Source organism: Chaetodon auriga, chromosome 19 (genome assembly GCF_051107435.1).
Source record: "Chaetodon auriga isolate fChaAug3 chromosome 19, fChaAug3.hap1, whole genome shotgun sequence".
Classification (NCBI taxonomy): domain Eukaryota; kingdom Metazoa; phylum Chordata; class Actinopteri; order Chaetodontiformes; family Chaetodontidae; genus Chaetodon; species Chaetodon auriga.
Genome location: NC_135092.1, coordinates 16447130 through 16470108, shown reverse-complemented (window position 1 = coordinate 16470108; position 22979 = coordinate 16447130). Strand labels below are relative to the sequence as shown.

Sequence of the window (22979 nt, the reverse complement as noted above, 5' to 3'; positions counted from 1 at the left end):
GCCTCAGTACAGAAAGAGGTTAATGCATTTAGTATTTTCGACATGCACACATGAATAATGATAATAAAGTGAAACTGCATCATGGAGACGTTGCATCGCGCTGAAGGTTATCCTGTATGATCCTGTGACCTGACCAGTGATCTACACCTGCAGCCTCTGTTATTAAGACCTCTATTCATAGACCACTACCTCATGGCCACCTGCTGCCATTAGCAGACTTTTCAAAGTAATGCCCCTGAAACACAAACCCAAACAAATCCTGCATTTGTGCTAATGAGTTTCTACATCTCTCCTCTGCCCCGCGGTGACTCAGTGTGACCCAAAGGTCGCGGAGGCTTCCCAGCAAAGTGAAATGGTCCCTGGGAATTTGTAAAACCTCTCCACACGCGCCACCTTATCGCTCAGAAAAAGGCTGCACCTCCTTTGTTATGTTTTTCGATAACGCATTGATTTAAAGAGGAAAGTGCAGACAAGCGGTCGACCCTTTTCTATTTCTGCCTGGTGTGAATCATTTGCAATTCAAAGAGGGGCCAAGGTGCTACTTCCTGCTTTCCAGGCTTGTTGCAATACCAATAATGTGTACCTTTATTAGTTACTTCTCTTGTCGGTCTTTGTTTTTGTCTGCTCCGTTCTCTCTCTGTCTGCTGTTCTCTCCTATTATATCATCAAGCTAGACAGAGAGAGGGAGAGGGAGAGAGAGCTCTGCTAAATTAAGGATAAAGATGTAGGCAGCAGAAGAGATACTGGGTGCATTGAGACAGCCATCCTGTAAGCTAGTGGCTAATTTTAGCCTGTCAGGGCAGTGCACTGTATCCCCCCGTGGATGAGTTGAACCATAGAGGGATCTGAGCATCAGCTCAGCCTCTTGTTCTCTCATCTGTTCTGTGTGTGGACACTGTCCTTTGTGCAGAAAGGTTACAGGACCGTCACAATAGACGGGGGTGGAGGGACGTGAATTCAAAGAGCTTTTAAAACACCTGGGGTTTGGGGGGGGGGGGGGGTCATGGCAGATTTTGCATATGGATGGCAAAGCCGGTCCAGCATTATGCCAGAACACATGTCAGCACAACATGAAGTCCATGCTCGGGCTCCTGTTCTCTTCTGGAGTGATTGCACTCTGTGAGAGGAGGAGGTAAGAAGCCTGTGCAATCTGCTTAAAAGTGGTCAGTGTTTTTTTTTTCCAAATTCTGAAAAAGCAAAAATAGAACTGACGAGATAAAAACTAAAGGCTGCACCAGGAGTTAAATACTGTGTGTAACGAGTGAAATACACTATTAGAAAATAGAAATGCTCAATATTGTTTAATATTATTCCAGTGAAAGACAAAGTATACGTCTTTTGACTCTGACCCTGTAAACGTGTCTTTTACTTTGCTTTTACCACGAGTTTAAAAAACGTATCTGACATAAAAAGTTAATCATGTCTCAGTTTGTTTCACCTCACGAGGCCCAATTATTATTTCATTACTTCCTGGTAAGTAGAAGGGGCAGTTGACAGAGAATGGAAAGCCGTCAACTTAAAAATAGATAATAATTACCTGAAATCTCTTTCACTCGCCGGCAAATGGGGCAGGTTTATTATGCAAAACCAACCAATCAGCAATCACCAATCTATTTTTTTTTCCATATTTAACTTTTTCAGAGGGAGAAAGTGAGCTTCCGTGTGAGAGCGATTATGGAATAACTAACCTGGAAAGAAGTAATGGGTTTCTCATGCTAATGAGAAACTCTGAATTAGTGCCACAGCCAACCGGGCGTGAGTCAATTCTCCTCGCCCAGATCCCATGTAAATGAAACCGCTTCACACTGCAGACATGCTTACTCACCCTGCTGATGACTTTCTATTCTGAAACTTCCTGCTCTGATTAAATAGCCACACCGGCGGTAACACTCGCCCCCAGCTGATGGCATTTAAGCACACGCAGCGGGTGATTATTCCAGAGGTCTGCGCTCTCGTTATCATTCAGTATTTCACCCACCTCGCTCGCTCTGCAGTACCTGCTCGGTGCTGTATGTGTATTTCCTCCAGCGGTCAGTTTGTTTTGGAGAGCAGCCATGTTGAATTATGCAGCTCAACATCTGTGAGATGCACACACACGCACACGCGCACACACACACGCAGGCGGCGACCAAATTCTCTGGTGGCCAAACAGACACACCATGCCCTCACTTCAAAGGTGACTTTGTACTTTTGTGAACGTTTTAAGTATCTTTTTAATCTTTTCTTTTTTAATCTTTTTGTGTCTCTGAAATACCGATGCATGTGATGTTTCACAGACACAGCAGATCTGAATCTGAACCCCGTTTGAGTTCAGACACGATGCCTGAATCTGATGTATGATGAACACTGAAGAGGTCTAACTGAGCTCTCTCTCTGTCTCTCCTCCTCGCCCATCTTTCTCTTTGGCAGATTTTCCATATGACCTATGACCTGGCCAGTGCAGTGGTAAGAATATTTAATTTAATAGGGATGATGCTGCTTCTGTGTCACTGGGATGGCTGTCTCCAGTATCTGGTGCCTCTCCTCCAAGACTTCCCCCCTGACTGCTGGGTGTCCCTAAACGGTATGGTTGTAAGTATTACACACTCTTCTCTTTTGTTTGTTATTTTGATATATAGTCTATATAAACTGTGTATGCAGTGTGCGTCAGTGCCGCTGGATATACTTCCAACTGACCGCTCGCTAAACCCTGGTGGCCCCTTATAGATACTGTTGATGCCTGTCAAGCTTTCCAGTCTCGCACTTAGTTGTAAATGTTAACAGCGGCAGATTTACCACTTTCAGGTGATAACTCCTTGATTTTAGACAAAATCAGGCTCCTCTTTCTTTTCTGTCAGTGAGAAAAAACCTCACCTGTGGCTGGCTAGCAGACTCCGCTAACATTAGCTGCATGAGTTGGCTGGTAAACACCGTCTCCAGTTGACTTTTGAATGTTTCCAGCTGGCAGCTTAAGACAAAACATCTTATCATGTATACACTGGATGGCTGCGTGCATGTGCTAAAAGACCCATGTGTCCTGGGCAAGAAGTCAGCATCCTTACTAGGTGACTTGAAAATAACGGCCTGTAACTACTGTACATTTAAACTGGTTAACCGGAAAATTCTTCTGACTACAGCCCCATGCACACTGCTTCCACATGCAATGAAAGTCACAGCTTGACAAACCTGCCGTACTGAGCTGCTAAGCTATGTTGTGGACAATTGAGGGGAGGGTTTAGCGAACGGTCACTTTATATTAATACTGTAGACCTATAGTGCTTTATAAATTGTATTTAGCCTAAGAAAACACTTGTACAGTACATAAGTTCAGTGCAGTGGAGAGGTTAAGAGAAGAACTTCTGTGTACTTCTGTGCAATATTTGAAGAAAATGATGAAAAAAGTGGGTCGCAACTTGATGTGATAGCCGTCCTGGACCAGCGTTTGATGAGATACTGAAGAAGCAGCACTTTTTTTTTTTTTGCTCTGCAGACACTGAAAAAGGTGTTTTAAATCAGGAACACTGAAAGAAGTGTGCACAAACAGCCCTGCGTCTATGAGCATCGTGCAACGGGGTTCATAACCTTTCTCAGAGTCGACTCTGAGTTGTCAGTTGAAGCGCTGCTTTTTTTCTGCTGCATCACTGTACACATAACACACACACACCCACACGCACAGGACAACAAAATGGATTTCAGTTTTTCAGTCCACTTCGCTCTTTTTTCTCACCGCCGTGCTGCTGGCAGCTGTGGTGGCGAACGCTCGCGAGGGCAGTTTAACCACAGACCAGACTCATTTACCGCTTCCTCTACCACCAGCCAGCGTGAACACCACTGTGGGCTGACAGCGCTGTCACAAACGATGCAGGGGACGCACTCCACGCCGGACTTTGATTAGAGCACGCACTTTTTATTTCTCTCACAGCGTGAACATCATGTGATGGTTCCGTTAGATCGCTGTGAAGGCACTAAATGCCAGTCTGACAGGTACAAACGGTGACATGCAGGGTAGTGTAGGAGTTCAGGCTGGGGAGGCCACTCTGCACAGGGACCGTGGTGTAATTGGACAGAGACCATGAAGATTATTTCTCATAATTACAGGTGTGTTGATAAAAAGCCTGCAGATATAATGAGGATTTTTGAAAACATTAACCAAAGATAACCACAGCACAGGAGTAAGTAAGCAGGCACATTAAAAACTCTTTTCCTTGGCCTTTCTGTTCCATAGTATTTACAGCTATCTGACTTTTTCAAATGCTTCTTAAATGTTTCTTCACTCATGTCTGGCCTCTCCATCAACTGAAGGGATTTCCACAGTCTGGGCTTTTTATTCCACTGTGTTTTTCCATGTCTTTCCATCTCGCTCTCTCGCTCTCTTTCTGTGAGTTGGGGTCAAACGGACTCTGGCTGCTCCTCTCCGAGTGATGTGATAGTGTAGAAGTGTGTACGGGCCTCCTGGGTAATGCTGATTGTAAATGCTCGCCCGAGGAGCTCTTCTGCCTTCTCATCTCGCTCTCTCCGACGAGCATTTCTGTACTCCACATGCACACTGACTGCTCACAGGCATCAGACCGGAGGTGCAAATGTCAGCTTTCCTTAGCATCACAACTCTGCATCCCGCTCTTATTTGTACTTTGAGGCAAGGAGTTGCCCAAGTGAGCCCAGTACCAACTAGCATGTGTTATTCACCCAAACAGACATTCTCCATCTCTGTTTGCACCAAAATTAATTTGCAGTGATATAATTTCCCACATAACTGTCACAATTCATCCTTGCTAATGGTTATGTACACAGAACTGGGCAAACAGCTCCGTCATTTACTGCAGCATCACTGATTTTCTTCTTTGGATCAGCATCGCTCTGGATTCACACTTACTTGGGACTCTCATCTTAATTATAAATGTCTCCTTGCACTCATGTTGCACGTAGCTCCTCTTGCTCACAATGAATCGGATATTATTCCCCTTCTTGCATGCAAATCGATATGAAATGGGGATCTTATTAAAAGGCTAATTTGCTGCTCCCTGTGAGGCAAGATCATTTGCACTGTGGAAATCTATATAGCCATAACTGGGCCTCTGAAACACAGAGCCAACGTACTGTCGGATACCTGTGCGCTGAAAGCTTATAGGTGAGCTACAGTGAGCGATTAATCTCAATTCTCTCTCCTTTGGAAAATGAAACTGTGGAATAATTTGGATGTATTATGTAGAAACAACATTACAAAGACGTCTCCCAGCTCTCCACAGATATAAGGTTTCCAGTGACATGTTCTGACTGCAGCTTCTTGTCTGCAGACTAGCACACCTATATATAGAACCTGACAGAGTTTGTCTGTGCTGGAGTCTAAAAGGCACAATAAGACTTTCAGATCTCAGCAGTTTCTCAGGTTTTGGGGGATTAGGATTATCACGTATTTCATGAGTCCATTTTTTCTTCTTGTGATAAAGTATGAAAATACTTGACTGAGACCACTGAAAGGATTCGTCGAATCATCAATTAGTCAACTGACAGGAAATTAACACACATCAACTTTAATAATGTATTATCACTGTTTATCAATCAGCAAACATCCTCTGCTTCCAGCTGCTCAAATGAAGCATTTTGCTGCTTTTATCTTTCACTGTAGATAAAATATCACCAGTTTTGGACTGTTGATCGGACAAAACAAGCATGAATCTGAATATTTACCTTTGAATTCTGCCAATTACTGACGTTTTACAAACAATCAATACTTGACAGGATCATCTCACTCACAACACAGTGCTACAGCTGAAGAATACGGAGAGACATTAGCCTCAACGATGTTCACAAATGAATTTTACAGTCACCAACAAATACCAACCAATTTGAACACATTTAAAACAACATTACAAATGAATACAACCCAACTTGAATACATGTCTACACATATATTTCAAACTCCAACATACTTAAATCTAATAACATGTCCAGCAATTAAACTTGAAAAGGGTCTTAAAACTCCAAGTTTAAATGTAATCCAATTCACAAAAGTCAGGGGATCTGTGTAAGATGCAATAAAAACAAACATGACATGCATGTAAAAAACTGACCTTTAGTCTTTACTCAAAACTGCCCTAAAAACATCTCAACTTAAGAAGCGAAGTGCACGTTCTGCACATTTACAAGGTCCAAAAAACTAGATCTTCATCAGGGCTTATAATGACACTAAAGAGACCAAATCTGTGTTTTTTAATTTGTCCACAATCGTACCTCTTTATGCTGAAACACAAAGGAAGCTCCAGAAATACAACATATCACAAAAACTTGAGGATAAATCAATTCAGAGCAGTCAGCAATTCAAAACAATGGAAACAGTTTTCATTAAATTTTGACATTTTAATTTGCAGATTTCTTTCCGCATTGATTTCTGCTCAGTTTTTGTGATGCCTGAATACTTGCAGACTCCTTCCTCAAGACACAGTATGCAATTAATCCAAAAACAGCCGCTAAAAGTAATTAGGTAATGGCTGATTGTAGCCCTAATTAAGATATACTGGAGGCCAAATCTTTGTATACGTGACTGGGACGTAGGATGTCAGCTCGTGAGCGGCTAACATAGTGTTACTGACTGTGATGTGGTAGAATGAGCAATTTGTGGAATCTCTTCCCTGTGGATCCTTGCAGACGTGGAGGCCTGTGTGTTGACTGCGGAGCTGGCAAATCCAAAGTGAAAAGCCCTGCCCACACGTGGGGTTCCTCTTCTCACACCATCACAATGCATTAGCATTCGTAAGCTAAAAAATCTCGGTATCTCCCCTTCTGTTTACTGCAGGTATGAATGCATAATGTGACTCTCTGCCCGTCAGGACAGGGTGAATGTTGTCTTTCAGCTACGTTTGCTCAGGAACGACTGCTTTACATACAGACTGCGTCATATTTTTTTATTTTATTTTATATTTAAGGGGCTGTTGGTTTGGTACTTTCTGTCTCCAGCTGTGAGAAGAAGAGTGGGGCCAACGAGGACTGCAGATACTGCTGAGTGGTGCAGTACAGGGTGTAGGACTGTTATCTTCTTGACTAATGGCCTGAGAGTAGCTTCTTACTCTTTAGAGGCTGCATTTACTTAATCACCAGACAAGATAATGCTGCTGTCGCTGTGTTGGCTCGGGTGAGAGGGTGACGGGGTGTTGCTTTTGTCTGCATGTGCAAAGATACGTGTTCAGGAGCACGGAGGAACATATGCATTGTGTGTTACTGCTCCCGTGCAGGCTCATATTAAGAGACAGGCAGCTCAGCAGAAGCCTGCTGAGGATTCATGTCTCAGAGAGATTTATAGGCAGACCAATACTGCAGGTATAAACAAAAAAAACAAAGAAGAAGAAAGGCCTGGATAACCATGCAGTACCGCCCTTCAGCATCGGTCAGCCCTCCTGGTCTCTTTTATCCCCGGACCACCCACTCCTTTCCCATCTCTTTCTTCCCCAACCCCTGAATGAGTCACTTCCAACGGCCGAGCTCAATCCAGAGTTAATGAATAAATCAAACTTTTCTCTCCTCTCTCCTGGCATGCCCCCCAACAAGAGCACACACGGGTTTCATCTGAGTAAAACGCAAGACAGCTTTTGGCCTGATGTGAACATCTTGTTTTTGTGGCTCTCTTGGTTAATTATTTGGTGCAGGGGTTGGCTTCCGAACGTCGTACTTTTAAGGATACCGACCGAATTATGTCGATACCACCGAGTACCAATTCATGTTAAGTCAGTCGGTGGCAAATTTAGGTCCCGGAGAGCAAATCTGAGATTAATGTGAGTATAAAGAGAACGAGACACAGCAAGACGACATCATCCGTGCAGCTGTTCAATTCGCAGTCAGTCAGCGGTTACAGGTGTGGTTGCATTTTTCAAAACTCAACACAGACAATACTTGCTGCAGTATTTGCAATGCAAAGAGCAGAGCAACACATCCAAGCTGAGGAAACACCTGGTCAGACACAAAGCTGACGAGCTATGCCTGCTGGTGACAGACCGTGACAGAGTCCCAGCTATCAGCATGAGGTCAAATGTGAACCTTAGCAGTGTCCGGTTTAGATGGTTGAAATTGTTGGTGTGTTATTCATCCCTGTTGGAGACTCCTTGCTGATAACAGGAGAGTTGAATCACACAGGTCTCAACGGGTCTTTGTTTATCCACAAATGCAGGAGTATTTCCATCAGAATTGTCAAGATGTCAAGCGTTGAAACCGCTGAAACAATTTTGATGGACGTGACATCTCTTAAGTTACACATGGAGGCTACTGCCATCTGGAGAGTGCAGCTCCAAACATGAAACAGGTCGCTCCCTTGCTTAGTTTAACCTTTCTGATTGAGGGTGTGCTCATCAGTGGAAGTGGCTGCGGCATACATGATTGCACATGATTGGACACCAAAAAGAAAAAGTCACCTCGCTCCTCAGAATGTCATTCCTGTTGCAGACGTTTACTTATTACCCTTCAGAGAACGTGGACAGAAAGGGCTTTTACCAAGGTGACAGAATTAAGTTGTGTATTAAGCGATTTAAAAAAAATAACACAGTAGAGTAAACACATCGCAATCATGAATCATTTATATGCTTGAGAGATCGCCTAATCCACTGGTTCCCACCCTGGGGGTCCCAAACCTCCACTAAGGGTCACCAAAACATCATGAGGGGTCATGGGGCCTTCCTGATTCTGTCTTTGTCTCAAAAATATAGAGTGGGCCATGTTCATTTCACATGATAAGGGCTCGGTGATGACGTGAACACAAGCTTTATTCACAGAGGCTTCACTCTCTGGTAAATGGCCTCATCCATGAGGGAGAAGAAAACACTGAATTTGTTAAAGAGAAGCCTATGACGAATGTATGAGTGCTAAGAGTTTTAAAAACACGTTATACAGACAGAGAATCATATAAAAGGTTCCTAAAAATATATAGAAATTCAATGGAAACTATCTCAAAATTCATCCAAATCACTTAATTTACACAAACTTCCTGCAGTTATGAAGTTCGCTATTTGGGTTAATCGAACAGTTAATCATTTCAATCAACTCTTAAGCAAAAATGCCAAACATGTGCAAGTTCAAGCTACTCAAATGTGGCAATGTGTTGCTTACGTTATGTGATAGAGTAGAAAAAAAATCTATGCTTGGCTTTTGGACTGCTGGTCGCAAAAAACAACAAATCCTTTAGCAAATTCTGATGAGAATTTCTCCCCATGTTCGGACATTTTAGAGACCAAATGATTAATCACTAACTACCCAAATTTACAGCCCTGAGGACAGGAAGGAAGAGCTCTGCAGGCCAGGTGATAAGGAGGAAAACTTAGGAGACAAACAGAACCGCAGCCTTCACACTGAGAAACACCACTGTGAGCACTTTTCCTGCCAGCTTACAGTCTGGTCCTCCTGCAGGCCTGCAGACCCCTTCGCTTCCTCTCTCATGTGCTCAAAGACCGTTGTGCCTTCTGTGCACTCCCAGGGAGAACAGCTTGTAGTTTGATTATGTAATTGAAAAAATGAATATTGTGCAGCTTTTTTTTTTTTTTTTTTTTTTTTTTTTTTGCATGCATGCATGGGACAGCTTGCTGGGTTTTAGAGAGTTATATGATTGAGTAATTAAAACCGTCAGTTAATGCGGATGTTTTGCTCATTCTTTTCAAATGTGGATTTAAAAAAAAAAAAAACACATTAGGGGAGCATTTACCTAGAATGAAACATGGAAATAAAGCTTGTAAATTCAAAATATGATGAAATTTAGCGCTGAAACATACTAATAACTAATGCTGCGGTGAAACTAGGACAGCGATGGAATCAGCGTGCATCTGTGGGAGTGCAGATGAGAAATCACTCTCGTTTTTTTTTGTTATTTGCCCCGTGAGCACTTGTTCTGTCGAGGGGTCAGATCCTGTCCTTTGCAGCCGTGCGTTACATCCTGTTAGTCTCATACTTATTCGCTGGTATCAACAACAACCGACGCCTCTGGGTCACACTCGACACTGTGACGAGGGTGAATCATCGATTGCCTTCCCGGTCACATAACGGCTAACATCTTGTGTTGGAGGCACGATGTTGTGACTAATGAATTGAAAAGCAAGTTGTTAAATGTACAAGCACAAACACTTGGCTCAGTCTAATTATAGAAACTTTTAAGTTGTTGATTTGAATGCTTTGACAAAGGCGTGGGGTGAGATTAGTATTAATGCGTGTGATAATGAAGTCTGTGAGTTCACTTCACTGTTCTGCTAATAAACAAAGGCAGAGCTGCTGAAAGATGAATATGCAGTATCTGATGTCACTTGTTTTGCTGCACCCAGAGCTTAATTATATTTAGAACTCTGGAGGAACTGAATACATCTGCTGTGTTAGCCACATTTATTAAAATCAGGGGGATTGTAGAGGATTGGAGAAAGTAGAAACTGCGTTTTCTGGAGAAAATGTGTTAATACTGCGATGAGTCACTCTTCCCAGAGGACAGAGGCCTATATGGCAACGAGCAACAGTTAAATAATTCTGTCAATCTGGGAGATTTCTGGTGGTACTTTTAACATACTGGAGAAAAATATATGTTTATGTTAGTCCTGATTATACTGTAAGTGGACAAAATCAGTTCAATGCATAGTGTAAGACTTGCTGCTACGATCATAATGCAGCAGCTTGCTGTGAGTCACTTACTGTAACAGCTGGAGAAACACAAACTCAAGGAATCAAAACTGTAATAATGCAGACTTCACTGCTGCAATGCTCTGTCTTCACATGATCTCATGGGATGGTGTTTAAATATGAAGCCACTTGCAAGGATATCTTGCGAGTCGTGTCTACGCATTTTTAGCCTTTCACGTGTCATTTTATGCATTTTATGACTGTTGGACGTGCAGAACAGGGCAAAGTCAGGTGAGCTTCCTCGTTCGGATGACCTTTACCATTACGGTAAAGAGGAAAGGATGCTAATGTTAACTTGCATTACGTTCGTGCCACAAGTAAAATATGTTACGTAAGCTGAGTCCAAAACAATGGTTGGTCAGCTCACTAATAAGCTGACCACCACTGTGCTGAGGGCTGAATGAGAAACTGTTTTTATGTCGAAATTGCAATTTAAAAGACCAATTTTCAAAAGGCAAGAACTGCAGTTTTAATACTAACTGCTATCATTGCGGCTAATGGTACTGCTTAGATAAATTTATAGCTAAACTTTAGCTCAAGCAGCTCGAGTTCGGAGAGCTTTTCAGTATTATCATAAGTGGCCGACTACAGATATCACTCACTACTGTTACCACAAGTATATCACTACTATAAAATACCATCTCAACAGGCATTTTCCAAGAAGACTTAGAAATGGGCTTTTGTCTGGTGTGAAAAAAGAACCCTGGGAGCACCTAAACTACAAGAAACTGTATTATTTTATCTGATTCTTGGTTAAATTTGTCAGATACTTTCCTCGTATCTTTCAGCTCTAACTGGGCTGTTAGCATATCGACGTAAACATCCACAGCTCTGCTCAATAAAAACACATTTCTTTGTTGTACAGGGAGAAAAGTTACTGCAGTGGATGATAACATCCTCAACATCTGCCCCTTTTAGATTTCACTATTCATCTTCATTCAAAAGTCTGTACTGAAATGTGCCCCAAAATAGCTCCTCCATCATATGTTCTATATATAAACATCAGAAATATGATGAACAGTGCGATGAAATGTGACTTCGACCCCAGAGCCCTATATAACTACACGGGATCATATGATTCGCTCACACAGTGCAGACATTCCCTGCTGGATCTGTTATCTGTGCACCAAACACATACAAGGACAAATACCAAAACGTGCGGTGAGTCAGCCCAGCTTATCTGTTTCCATCTGGTAAAACTACACCTCTCTGCGTTTCCTCCATACGAATATGTCAACACAAACATTCTGCAGTGCTGCTCAATGAACAGTCGCCGACCGTCTCAACCACACATGCTGAATGTACACATGTGAAAGGACACCTAAGGCCCATGACCTTACAAATGCCATTTGTTCCTGTTACATGCTTGGGTTGGTTTGTTTTGTGTGTGTGTGTAGGTATTATTATTCCATGTGTGTGTTGTCTGCGCCGCAGTGAAATATCACATATTTCTGCTCACATAGTAGCTGCACATGTTTCCGTTACGGTGTACATTGTGGAGAAAAATGGCAGTTATCTGCCGGCACTTGAAGGCAGAATTTTGTTGGCTAAACCTTTTGGAGGAAACAAGAATTCGAAACTGCCAAGACAAACAAACTGGACTCCATTTGCTATTAAAGCTGGCAAGTGTAATTATCACAAATTTTCTAACCAGTCTCTGCAAGAAACAGCTAATCAGAATGGAGATGAGAAGTGGTGAGTCAACCAGGGCAGATGATTAGCTGTAAATGTATTCATTTACTAAATCCCAGCTGATGAGCAGTCAAAGCTGGAGACACAAAAGCAGCCACCGGCATGTGGACATGATGGGATGTGTTATATTACAGTGTGGCATGTGGCTGTATGTCAGCCGCTGGGAAAGACAGAGATTAACGAATTTTCTGGAGGTTTCATATTTCTTTCATTAGCTATTCTGTTTTGGGTGAGATAGGTAGTCTGTGTGGAGCGCTTCCTCAGCATTTCTCGCTCACAGGAGGTGAAACTATTGGAGGAGTCAGCAACTTGGCTGTGGCTGCAAGGCCTGTTCCGGAAAGCTGTCACATTTGCCTCCAGATAGGAACTTACTGGGTTCCACAGATGTAGCCTCGATGGGCCTGTTCGGCTGCTCGCTAGAGATTTTGCATATCTCCGGGCAAAAGGCACATATGTGACATGTACTGTATTAATGAGGAGTCTAAATCCTGTTCTGAATCCAAGACATGACTTCTCCAGAGGCCGAGACCCAACGAAGAGCAGAAAAAAGGAAATCTGTAAAACCTCTGATACTACCTGACAACATGGTTGGATTATACAATGGGTCTAACAGGTGTAGGTCCAGATACCCAAGGGACCAGGGGTCCCACATAAGAGCGAGAGCGTGGGAAGTGGCTGTATATATATAAAGATTTCACATTGCATAATAAAAAAGCACAGTCCTTTTAGGAACCTGAAAGAAAGACCCTAAAGGCTCAAAGAGGCTGTGCTCAAAGCAAAGTAACTCATACGACATGTTGTCCAACAACGCTTGAAGGCAGAAGTGTGTGTGGCTGTTCTGAGCGGCTCAAAGCCTCCAGTCATAAAGAGGTGAGATGCAACGATCATTTAAATGTGAGAATAACAGCGCACGCCGTCAGACAGTCTCTCCTGGAAGGCACTCACAGCGTTTGACCTGTTTATACACTCGAAAAGTGACAGAAGCAGTTGTGTGAAGAATGGCCGACCTCTGCGGCACTGTTGGTGTTCGACAGCGACGGCTCCTCGATTCAGACATCGCAGAGACGTGCAGGAAGGGGGTTCAAGACGCTGCTCAATGATCTGACGAGCACTTTGCTTGAAACATATTGACCCTCAAAACATTCGCCGAGTTTTTTTTACAAGAAAGAAACTTCCTGACCACTTCACAGGGACTGTTTATTCCCTCACCACTTATGTAGGATGTTAGGTTTAAGACCACTGGGGGTTTCACAGAATAGTGGACGTTCAAAGCCACATCCCTGCGATCAACAGCGTGGAAAGACTTCAAAACACTAGAATTTAAAGACTCCCGCTATCCCTGCAAGAAAACAGTCGCCATGTTGCTGCAGTCAGACAAGCACGCTGAGGGTTTAGACCAATCAGATCGCGGCTCATTCACCGGCCTGCAGGTTGGTTCCACCTACATTAGTCAAGCCTTTTTGACAAGAACTGATCATTGTTGTTGGGTGAAAAAACTACCACTGTGTGGTGATTTGACTGCCAAAGATGGAGGAAGAGACCCTTGAGGCGAAATTCATCCTTGCCTCATAGTACCTCAGTGTTGGAGTGTGCATTTTTAAAAACTAATGATAGATAAGAGGAATCATAGGAGCTGAGCTCGAGTGGCTGAATTACACTTCTGCCTGGCTGCGTCTCTGCGGCGACCGATCAGGTTCTTTTCAAACAACTCAGCCTGAGTAACGACGAGGAGACAGAGAAATGGCTTCTCATAAACCCAGCCGGACACATTGCTGGATAATGGGGACCTCGTGAACCCAACTCAGATCTTATTGTGCAGTTAAAGACACACAAGGCGATGTGAGAACACTGTGCGTGAACGATGAAAGGAACGACTCTCAGCCAGCGAACCCTTTGTTCCTAAGAAAGAGCTGTTCAGAAGAGTCATGACCGACTATCTAAATGTTCAGCTATGCAAGACTGTTATACACTGACGCTGATATGATACATGACTGTCAGCTGTGAATGTGTGTGTGAAGACTGCAGAAGCGTTACCTCCTCCCAGCTCTGTATTTCCGTTCCTGCAACAAACTGAATCCAATTGCAGCACTTCCCCCCTCCCTGTGAAGGCTGCCCTGGGCTTTTCAAGGGAAAGAAATTCTCAGACTTCTGTAAATAATGCTTCTGTAAACTTCTTTTTTTTCCCCCCACCCTTTGGCAAATGGGAAAATGAATGAGGCCAGGTAGGTCCAGGCAGAGCACAGAGACAGCACAGAGGGTGTTGAAAGGCTGACGACTGAGTGAAAGAGGAAGGAGGAAAAGAAGCAGGTAGAGAGTTCAGCCACTCAGTGAGGGCATTAGGCTGTGAGGCATGAAGAGTATGCTGGCAGGATGTTTGGTAGAGGTTCAGTGATCCATCAAAGGAAAGCCTGTCTTTCCATTCTGCCTGCTGCAGAGCCTTCCCTCGCTGCCTCGCCTTGCAGTAACTCCCTCCACCCCCTCTCTGTCTCTCTGTCCTCACAGAACGTTTCCTGGGGTAAGCAGTACTCCTATGCCCTCTTCAAAGCCATGAGCCACATGCTGTGCATCGGGTATGGTGCCCGGGCACCCGTCAGCATGTCTGACCTGTGGATCACCATGCTGAGTATGATTGTAGGCGCCACGTGCTACGCCATGTTTGTGGGCCACGCTACGGCTCTAATCCAATCACTGGACTCCTCACGCAGACAGTACCAAGAGAAGGTAAGAACCAAACAGTGACACATATTCTGATGTTAAAAACCTGCGGATTATAAAGGAGATTGGGTTTAACATGATTTACATGATATTGGATGTATTTCAATTGAGTAATTATTTAAAAAGAGGCCTGGTATGAAGTCCAAATCTTTACTGTTTGTTGTTTCAAGGTAAGTAATGCTAATTACCACTGAGATGGTCTTAAAGTATTAATCTGAGGGTTTTGCTCTTTCCGACTGCATAAAATCCCGTTCATTTGGAGCTAGACTTAAATAAATTAGGGCTCCTCTCAGTTGCCTTGTGGACCAATGGGTTGAGCTCTCACAGATCACAATATCCGGGGCGATGACTAGGAAAGAGGATTTTCTCCACCCAAGCAGATCGTACAAGGCCAATGGGGTGAGGAGGTCTATGACACGACCAGCCACCTCATTGTCTGTATGATGCCAGTGAACACATTTTATTCTTCCCTTTCATTTCAGTCCCTATTACATCACTTTTTTTTTTGTGTGTGTGTGGAGGGGTGATTATCCAGCGTTTCAGCCGAGCCACCATCTGTGATCCCGCTGAGGGGCCTGGGCAATTCCCAGAACACACAGCCATGACTGATGCGCTCTGTGCTCGCGTGCAAGAACCCGAGTTTAACTCCCAAACTTTTCCTGCGCTTATGCTGCAGAATTCCATGTACATACAGCAGTGCAGAGCTGGGGATTATAGTCCTCTATGGTATGTCTTGATCCACTTACTGAAATGAAGTGCTGACCTTTAATTTATGAGGTAACACACATGATGTAAGCTCAGACATGTTAATTCATCAGCCGTGTATATATACATTTTTTTTAATATAAGTAGATTGAGTCCAGTGAAAGAGTGCTGAACCGAAATTGGTGATGATCTGCTATTGCAGTTGTATTCATATGAATCTTACATTTACAGGCTGTGTGCTCGAGATGAACCATTTTTTAGAAAAATAATCTGCAAATATTTCCATAGTCGATTAATTGGTTAAGTCTTTGACGGCAAGAAACTTGGTGGCACAAGCATGAAAAACTGTTTTTTTTTTTTTTTTTTTTTTTACCATTTTTACCACATTTAATAGACTGCAGCCTTAATCATGAAAATAATATGCAAATTTAGGCTGCAATCATTTTCATCATTGATTAATATGCTGATTATTTTCTCGGGTGATAATTTAGCCTGTAAAATAATCCTCAAGAGTTTTGTTGCGCCAGAAGTGTAAAAACACACTGGAACCAATGAATGTGAAACTTTTTCTGCTTCAGAAAATGAGAATAAACATTATTTTCTACTGTTAATCAACGGATGGTTTCAGCTGTGCAGCAAATTACAAGAAGATTAAAAAATATTTGTTAGTCGCGGCCCTCCTGCAGACACTCACATGCATTAAGGCAGAACTCATCAATTATCCTGCTGGAGGTTGTTGCCATAATTCTTATCACGGCATCAGCAGAGTCACCTTGACTGTGACTGTAACAGGACATACTAAAATACCAGTTCATTATTTACACCTTGCATATAAAAGCAAGCTGTTATCAACTCATTGTAAAATGATGGCCTGACCTTGACAGCCATTTCGGTGGTCAAAGCAATCAAGAGAAACAACACCTCTGTTGTTTTGGCGCAGTGTTGCAGTATTGCTATGCATGGCACTTAAGACAACTAATCTAGCCAACATCGTGCAAAAGAACGTAACCTAAATGGGATCCTGAAATGCTGTTCCTTCAGTTTCACCATCCTCTGATAGGTGGAGACAAAGAGGAGAGGAAGTTCATCCTCACACTAATCAGCAACAGGTTTTAACTCAGGTGTGGACCGACACATGAGTGAATACAAGACCAGAAAACGTCAGTGCACTCCAGAATCAGGACAAGAAGATGCAGATGTGGCAGGACAGAGCAGGCTCAGCCAAAGACTAAAATAAATAAATCACTTTGCAGAGTAACACCACAATCGGTGGCCTGGGTACGTCATTCACAGATATGGCTGATTCCTTCATATTCTTGAATTCATCATAATCCAAATTTTGACCATAAATAGCCGAATACATACATAGATGTCACAGCACACTCCAAAAAAAAAATTAATGACAGCAGGTCGCCCACAGCAAACAAGTCAGCCATTCGTTGTTTGAATTAGTGACATGTGTCTTGCTCAGTATGTGATGTACATCTGCTTCACAGCAAATCTACTTAATCTACATCCCACTTTAGCCTTTCAACATCCCTCCAGGCAGAGAACTGACAGCTTTGAGGCTGTGACTGCCATGTTCATGGGAACAGAGCCCCAGTGTGGAGCCAGAGTCAGCTCAGGCTGATTTGCTGCATGGCTGTGCATATCAGCAGAGCAGGCTGAGGAGCAGCAGGGATGGGTTCAGGGTGCCCAGCCTCTAGTCATTACATCTATCACTGCCACAGCTGGGGGGTGCTTAGAAACATGGATGGAGAGATGCATGTGGGTGTGAGGTTATAGGTCAGCTGAGGATAGAGGACAGAAAATGATGAAGGAAGAGAGCAAATGATGCAAGTCACCATTCCTGTCAATAGGTTCTACTTAAATTACAAAAAAAAATATCCTCAATTGAGTAACATGTTTTTAATTCTCTCTTATCTTTTGAAAAGGAGAAAAGAAAAAAAATGCAACATGATTAAAGAGATCATGCAAAAAAGATGGAAGGAAACAGACTAAGAGAAGGATATAAAGGAGGAGAGGAATCAGAGAAATGGTGGGAGGGGGTGGAAGGAAATGATATAAAGCATGCATGGTCTCAAGACATGCCTGCTGTGATGCCCTGCTGCTCAATCACTGTAAGCCAGCATACAGCTGCATGTCATCCGGCAGCTGAAGAGCCAGTGGTGGAAGAAGTATTCAGATCCTGTGCTTGAGTAAAAGTACTAGTAACACAGTGTAAAAATACTCCACTACAAGTAAAAGCTATGCATTCAAAACCTCACTGAAGTAAAAGTATGTGGGTGTAGAAAATAAAATGCCAATTGTGAAAGTAAAATGGCAAATGAGCATGTAATTGAACATGACTGTGCAGTCATCAGTGTCAAAAAGCATCCAGAGTAGACACTGATATGAAAATACAATGTGCATGTGTTTGGCATTTGCACTATACAAACAGCCATGCTTTACAGCAGATGTCCTTTTTTGCAAACAGTTAAAACAAGTCATATTTGATTAGGATTTGCCACATCTTGCGATATTTCCACAGGATGTTATTATTTGCAGAACAAAGCGCCCCTCACGCTGTGTTATATCAAGAGGAATGCCTGACAGTGCTACTGGCAAGAGCAGAAGTGGGTTCATTTTGTACCACGTGGTCCTTCCCAGTGTGAGAGCAGGACTGACTCTGAGTATCTCTGCAGAGAGACAGAGTGAGAGGCGCAGAGAGAAATATGGACGATGAGGAACGCAGTCAGCATTGATCCAAACTGCTCCAGTGGAACGTTGAACTGGACAATTAACCGATAAAATTCGGCATTTGGATTTCACAATCAAAAGATCACATGACTTAAACCTGGAAGCCACATATCAAAACTGTCACGTCATGCTAAGCGGCACCTTTGCCTGACCCCTGCACCCCTTCACCATGTCAAAACAGCCTCTGCCAGCTCTCCGGCTCAGTCACAGTATCACCTTTCTGCAGCCGGGGGAGGAATCAACGAGGGGGTCGCAGTGACTCAAGCGTCTTCAGTCTCAGAGTCCACCACTGGACTGTGCTACCAACCTGCTGGCTTTCACCTACTGCTCTACTGTGGCAACCAGAGGCGGAGAGTGCGACAGGCAGTGTTTGCTCTCAGGTGTCAGGGCTGCGGACTGGCTGCGAAGATTGTTTTCACGGCCTCGTCTGCGGAGAAGCTGCGTGAGGAAACGGAGACTGATCAAAATAGATGAGCTGGAGTATTTTCCTCTGTTTCCCTCTGCTTCGGGTCAATACTGCTAGAATTTTAACTCCCACCAAGATTCAATTAATTAGCCGAAACAGGACGGTTCTCCCATCTTTGTTACTGGCAGTATTGCGTAAATGGAAAAGTCCTGAGTCAGAGGCCATCTGGCTTTGAGATAGTGAGGCCAAAAAACAATTCCTCTTTTTTTTCTCTCTCTTTTTGATCACTCTTTGACATTTTAGCACAACACTGGCAAGTCAGTTATGTTTCCTTTCTGTCAGATTTCAGAAAGGAAACCACAAAGGACATAAAATGTTTAATAATCTGGGTTAATCAATTAATTTCTTCCGTTTTTGCTAATTAATGCTCCCTGAATGTGAAATTTAGGTGAAAAATTTCTCCTCAACAAACTGTAATGATACATATACAGCACAATTTAGACACTGAGACAGTTTCAGTGATTTATCTGCCTTTTTTTTTACTTAGAAAATAACTACAAGAGAGTTACAGACACAAGAGAGCAGAGATCCCTTTGGAATCACCTTGGCAGACCCTAAAAACAATCCTGCGCTCAGCACTGCCCATGTGCTCGAAATTAAAGAAATCACAACAGAATATTCAAGAGAAGTCATGCAAATAATTATCACGTGACCACGCAGTCTGTGCCATCTGGTTCAGTCCATGCAGCTCCTAAATCTCTCCAGGATATCAGGTATACCTTGCTAGTTCACATCAGATCATAGCTTAGTTGCCTATTAGGGCTCGGCTTCCTGCATGGGTGAGATAATCGGAACTGCTACCTTGGTCTGACATAGCCTCGGGCCTGTACTTGTTCCTGCTCTTCCTTCACCACCTGCCTCCCTCGCTCTGTCTCCCCCCCCCCACACACACACACACACAGAACCAGGACATGGCACTGTGACTATGTGAGAGCACGGATTGTCCTCAATACAGAAACACAAATACACACTCTGAGGGCCACATTTTTGTGGAGCTTCGCTTGTTTATTCAAGGCGTGCTCTGACAACCTCTGCTTGTTTCCATTGCTAATTAACGCTGCCATTAGAATATTTGGTGTTTTACATCTTGATGCTTGCAACAGCTTGAGCTGATATCCCATCTGCTTCTTTTTCCTTCCCAGTACAAGCAAGTGGAGCAGTACATGTCCTTCCACAAGCTTCCAGCGGACATGCGCCAGAAAATCCACGACTACTATGAACATCGCTACCAAGGCAAGATCTTCGACGAGGACAACATCCTGAGTGAACTCAACGACCCGCTCAAAGAGGTGAGACGACTCCTCTCTGAGGACATAAAGACTGAACTCGGGCACTGGCTCTTTCAGAAGCTCCTTAACTGAGCGGCATTTAGAAACCTTTTGGAGAGTTTCCGTCTAAAGGGTTTATTTTTGGAACGGGCAAAAAATACACACACCTCAAATAAAAGGGAAAAAAAAAGAAGTTCTTGACAGGTAAGCTGTCACACAGTGGTTTTAGTTTGGGGAACATGAAGGAGTTTATTCCCTCAAGATGAGAAGTGAATCTTCATTTGACACCTTTTAAGTGCACAGTGCCTGAAACTGAAATACCAACAGCTGTCATCTCATCTTACAAGGTCACGGAGAAAAACAGCAAAACGGATTCTCCTCAGCATCCTGGGTGAACCCAGACTGAGCAGCCGTCAAGACGTGGAAATATTCTGCACAGAAACGTTACCTGCGCCTCAGTTTCACCTGAGCAACCAGAGCCGCCGAACGATCGCTCTTTTATTTACAATATTTACAAGTCTGAGGCCTGAAGTGTAGCACAGTAAGAGCAGACAAAGAGAGGTAATGAGAAGGAATAATGAAGTTTACTGCGGAGTCGGTGACCAGCTTTTCAGTTCTTGGCTGACCTCCTCGTGTCAGCAGATTACATGGGTAATTATGCATAGGTGGATGGGAGAGGAGAGGAGTAAAAAGCAAAGCAAGCGTAGGAATCGTGACCATCTCTCATGTAGCCCCATTAAGTCACCTTGCAGAGGCGAATGCTGAGGCGAAGGAGAGCCCAGACGCTCACGGGGAGGTGCGGGGACTTAAAGGTATGACTTACTACACAGAAAATCCTGCAGGCTTGGCTCGCCATGCGGAGCAAGCGAAGCTAAAATCTGCATACAGACAGCTACGCCCATGGGACTGACGGGGAAAAACAAACGCCGAGCAAAACAGGACACGTGAACTAGCTTAGGTTGCCGTTTCACTGAATAACTGCTCTTAAGATATGTCAGTTATGGATGATTTCAACAGCCTCTTCCTCCCAGAGGAGGTGGAGGAAGCAGGTTAATTTGGAAACTACTTTTCAGGCAAAGGCCCATGTAAGCGTTTGTGTGGCTCACTTTTTTCCAATAAGGCAGCGCTGCTTCCTGCTTGAAAATGAATTTGCAGAGACTTGAAATTTGTTTGAGATTGTGCTAAAACTGCATCGTTGTGGCACGTTAATGCAGGTGAAGGTAATGATTCAGGCTTTGGTTGTGCCCATGATTTTGCTTCTTTCCCTTTATTTTATGTGCAACCTTTGGTCGGTTTCACAATCCGGTGACTCCCACTACTGTACTTATAACTCTGTGGGGTGCATTGAATTGTTTCCCCCCATGTCAGGTATGTTTATTCTGCTCTCTCTAAAATGTTTCATCATTCATTATAACAAGGCCACTTGAGGGTTGATTGAGTAATACGTGTATAATTGCTATGGTAGCAGCATGTGTTACCATCTCATTTCATTAGGTTTTTCAAGAAACACAATAAAAACATTTTGGCTTTTGGTTTCTTCTTCGTACACCGTCCTTTTAAAAAGCTCAATGTCTGCTGCCAGCTTTCACACAAGTGGCCTGCCACCTTTCCAAACAAGCTTGCTTTTTGCCAACTCCTATTTGCCTCAGATTAGACTAAAAGCAACTGCACACTTTACAAACAGCATTAAATTATAGCTTAGTCAGTTAGATACATCTTGATTTGACAGCGTGGCACCTTGCGCGAGTTGCGCGAGGTTCAGCCTCCTTGGCCTTCTGTAGTAAAGTGGCCATCAGTTTTGGTTTGAGAGATAAAGGACGGGAGCAGTGGTGTTTGTTTTTCAAGCTCTGCATCCCTGCTCTGTGTCTTAGTCCCCAGCCATTTAGCAGTCAGAAATCAAATGACGCAGCTTCAAGGCAGACCCATTCCAGGTAGACCGGCTGAGACGGAGGAGGCTGAGTCGGGCTGATTGCCGCTGAGTGTCGGCACGTCATGTTCCAGCAAAATTTTGGGGGCACTGACTTATAGGTCAATTTGGGATCCGAATCAGCTCCACTTAGCAGCACTCAGACTCACTTTGGGCCGAAGCAGAGCCATGAAATCAGTCCAAGTGTTCTTCAGCTGATTCTGACAAGTCATTTATCGGTCTGTCTGTAAGGTGTGCCAGACTCAGGCCGCCGTTGGCTTCAGCAATTATAACTACCTGGGAGTCACATGACAACTCTGCTTCAGTGGATAAAAACAGCTGCGGGGTGGTGGAGGTCAGAGGTAATGATGCTTACAGCAAAGTCCCCAGTTAATCATCCTGGTGTTGTACAATGAGAGAATTAATTTAAAACAGATCTGCTGAGGTTGGTCCAATACTGTATCTATGAATTCTTTGTAGGAACCTGCTGCTGGTTTGTATTCATTTGCTGCACTATGAGAATCAACTTGCAGTGAATTTAAACTCGTTTGAGGCAGGTCATCCATCACATTGAACTGTTTGTTGCAGCACTGCAGCTGGGGGCAGAAACCACTCTAAAAACTCTCTTTGGTGCTGCTCTCAAGGACGCTCCAACATCCGATAATTGATTGTTAGCTGCCAAAAAGCATTTAATTGATAAGCTGGTCAGCAACAAACAAGCAAACATGAAAAGTGCGACAAGGAAAACCGCATTGCATTAAAAGGTTTGCTGTTGAGCAGCCACATCTCAGATTTCGGAGTGTCCATTAATGCCCCAACAGGGAGAATTTTCCAAACAGCTGCTGCTCACAAACTGTATAACCACAAAATGGTA

At 43.5% G+C, this 22979-nt stretch overlaps 1 protein-coding gene across 1 annotated transcript in view; it reads left to right on the top strand.

Annotated features, from left to right (window-relative positions):
- Window positions 1-22979, top strand: part of hcn1 (hyperpolarization activated cyclic nucleotide-gated potassium channel 1) — a 68340-nt gene that overhangs the window by 25543 nt on the left and 19818 nt on the right. Inside the window, exons 3-5 of the mRNA XM_076758628.1 lie at window positions 2410-2571; window positions 14809-15027; window positions 20074-20220. Of these exons, the coding sequence (XP_076614743.1) occupies window positions 2410-2571; window positions 14809-15027; window positions 20074-20220 (528 nt within the window). The remainder of the gene's footprint in view (window positions 1-2409; window positions 2572-14808; window positions 15028-20073; window positions 20221-22979) is intronic.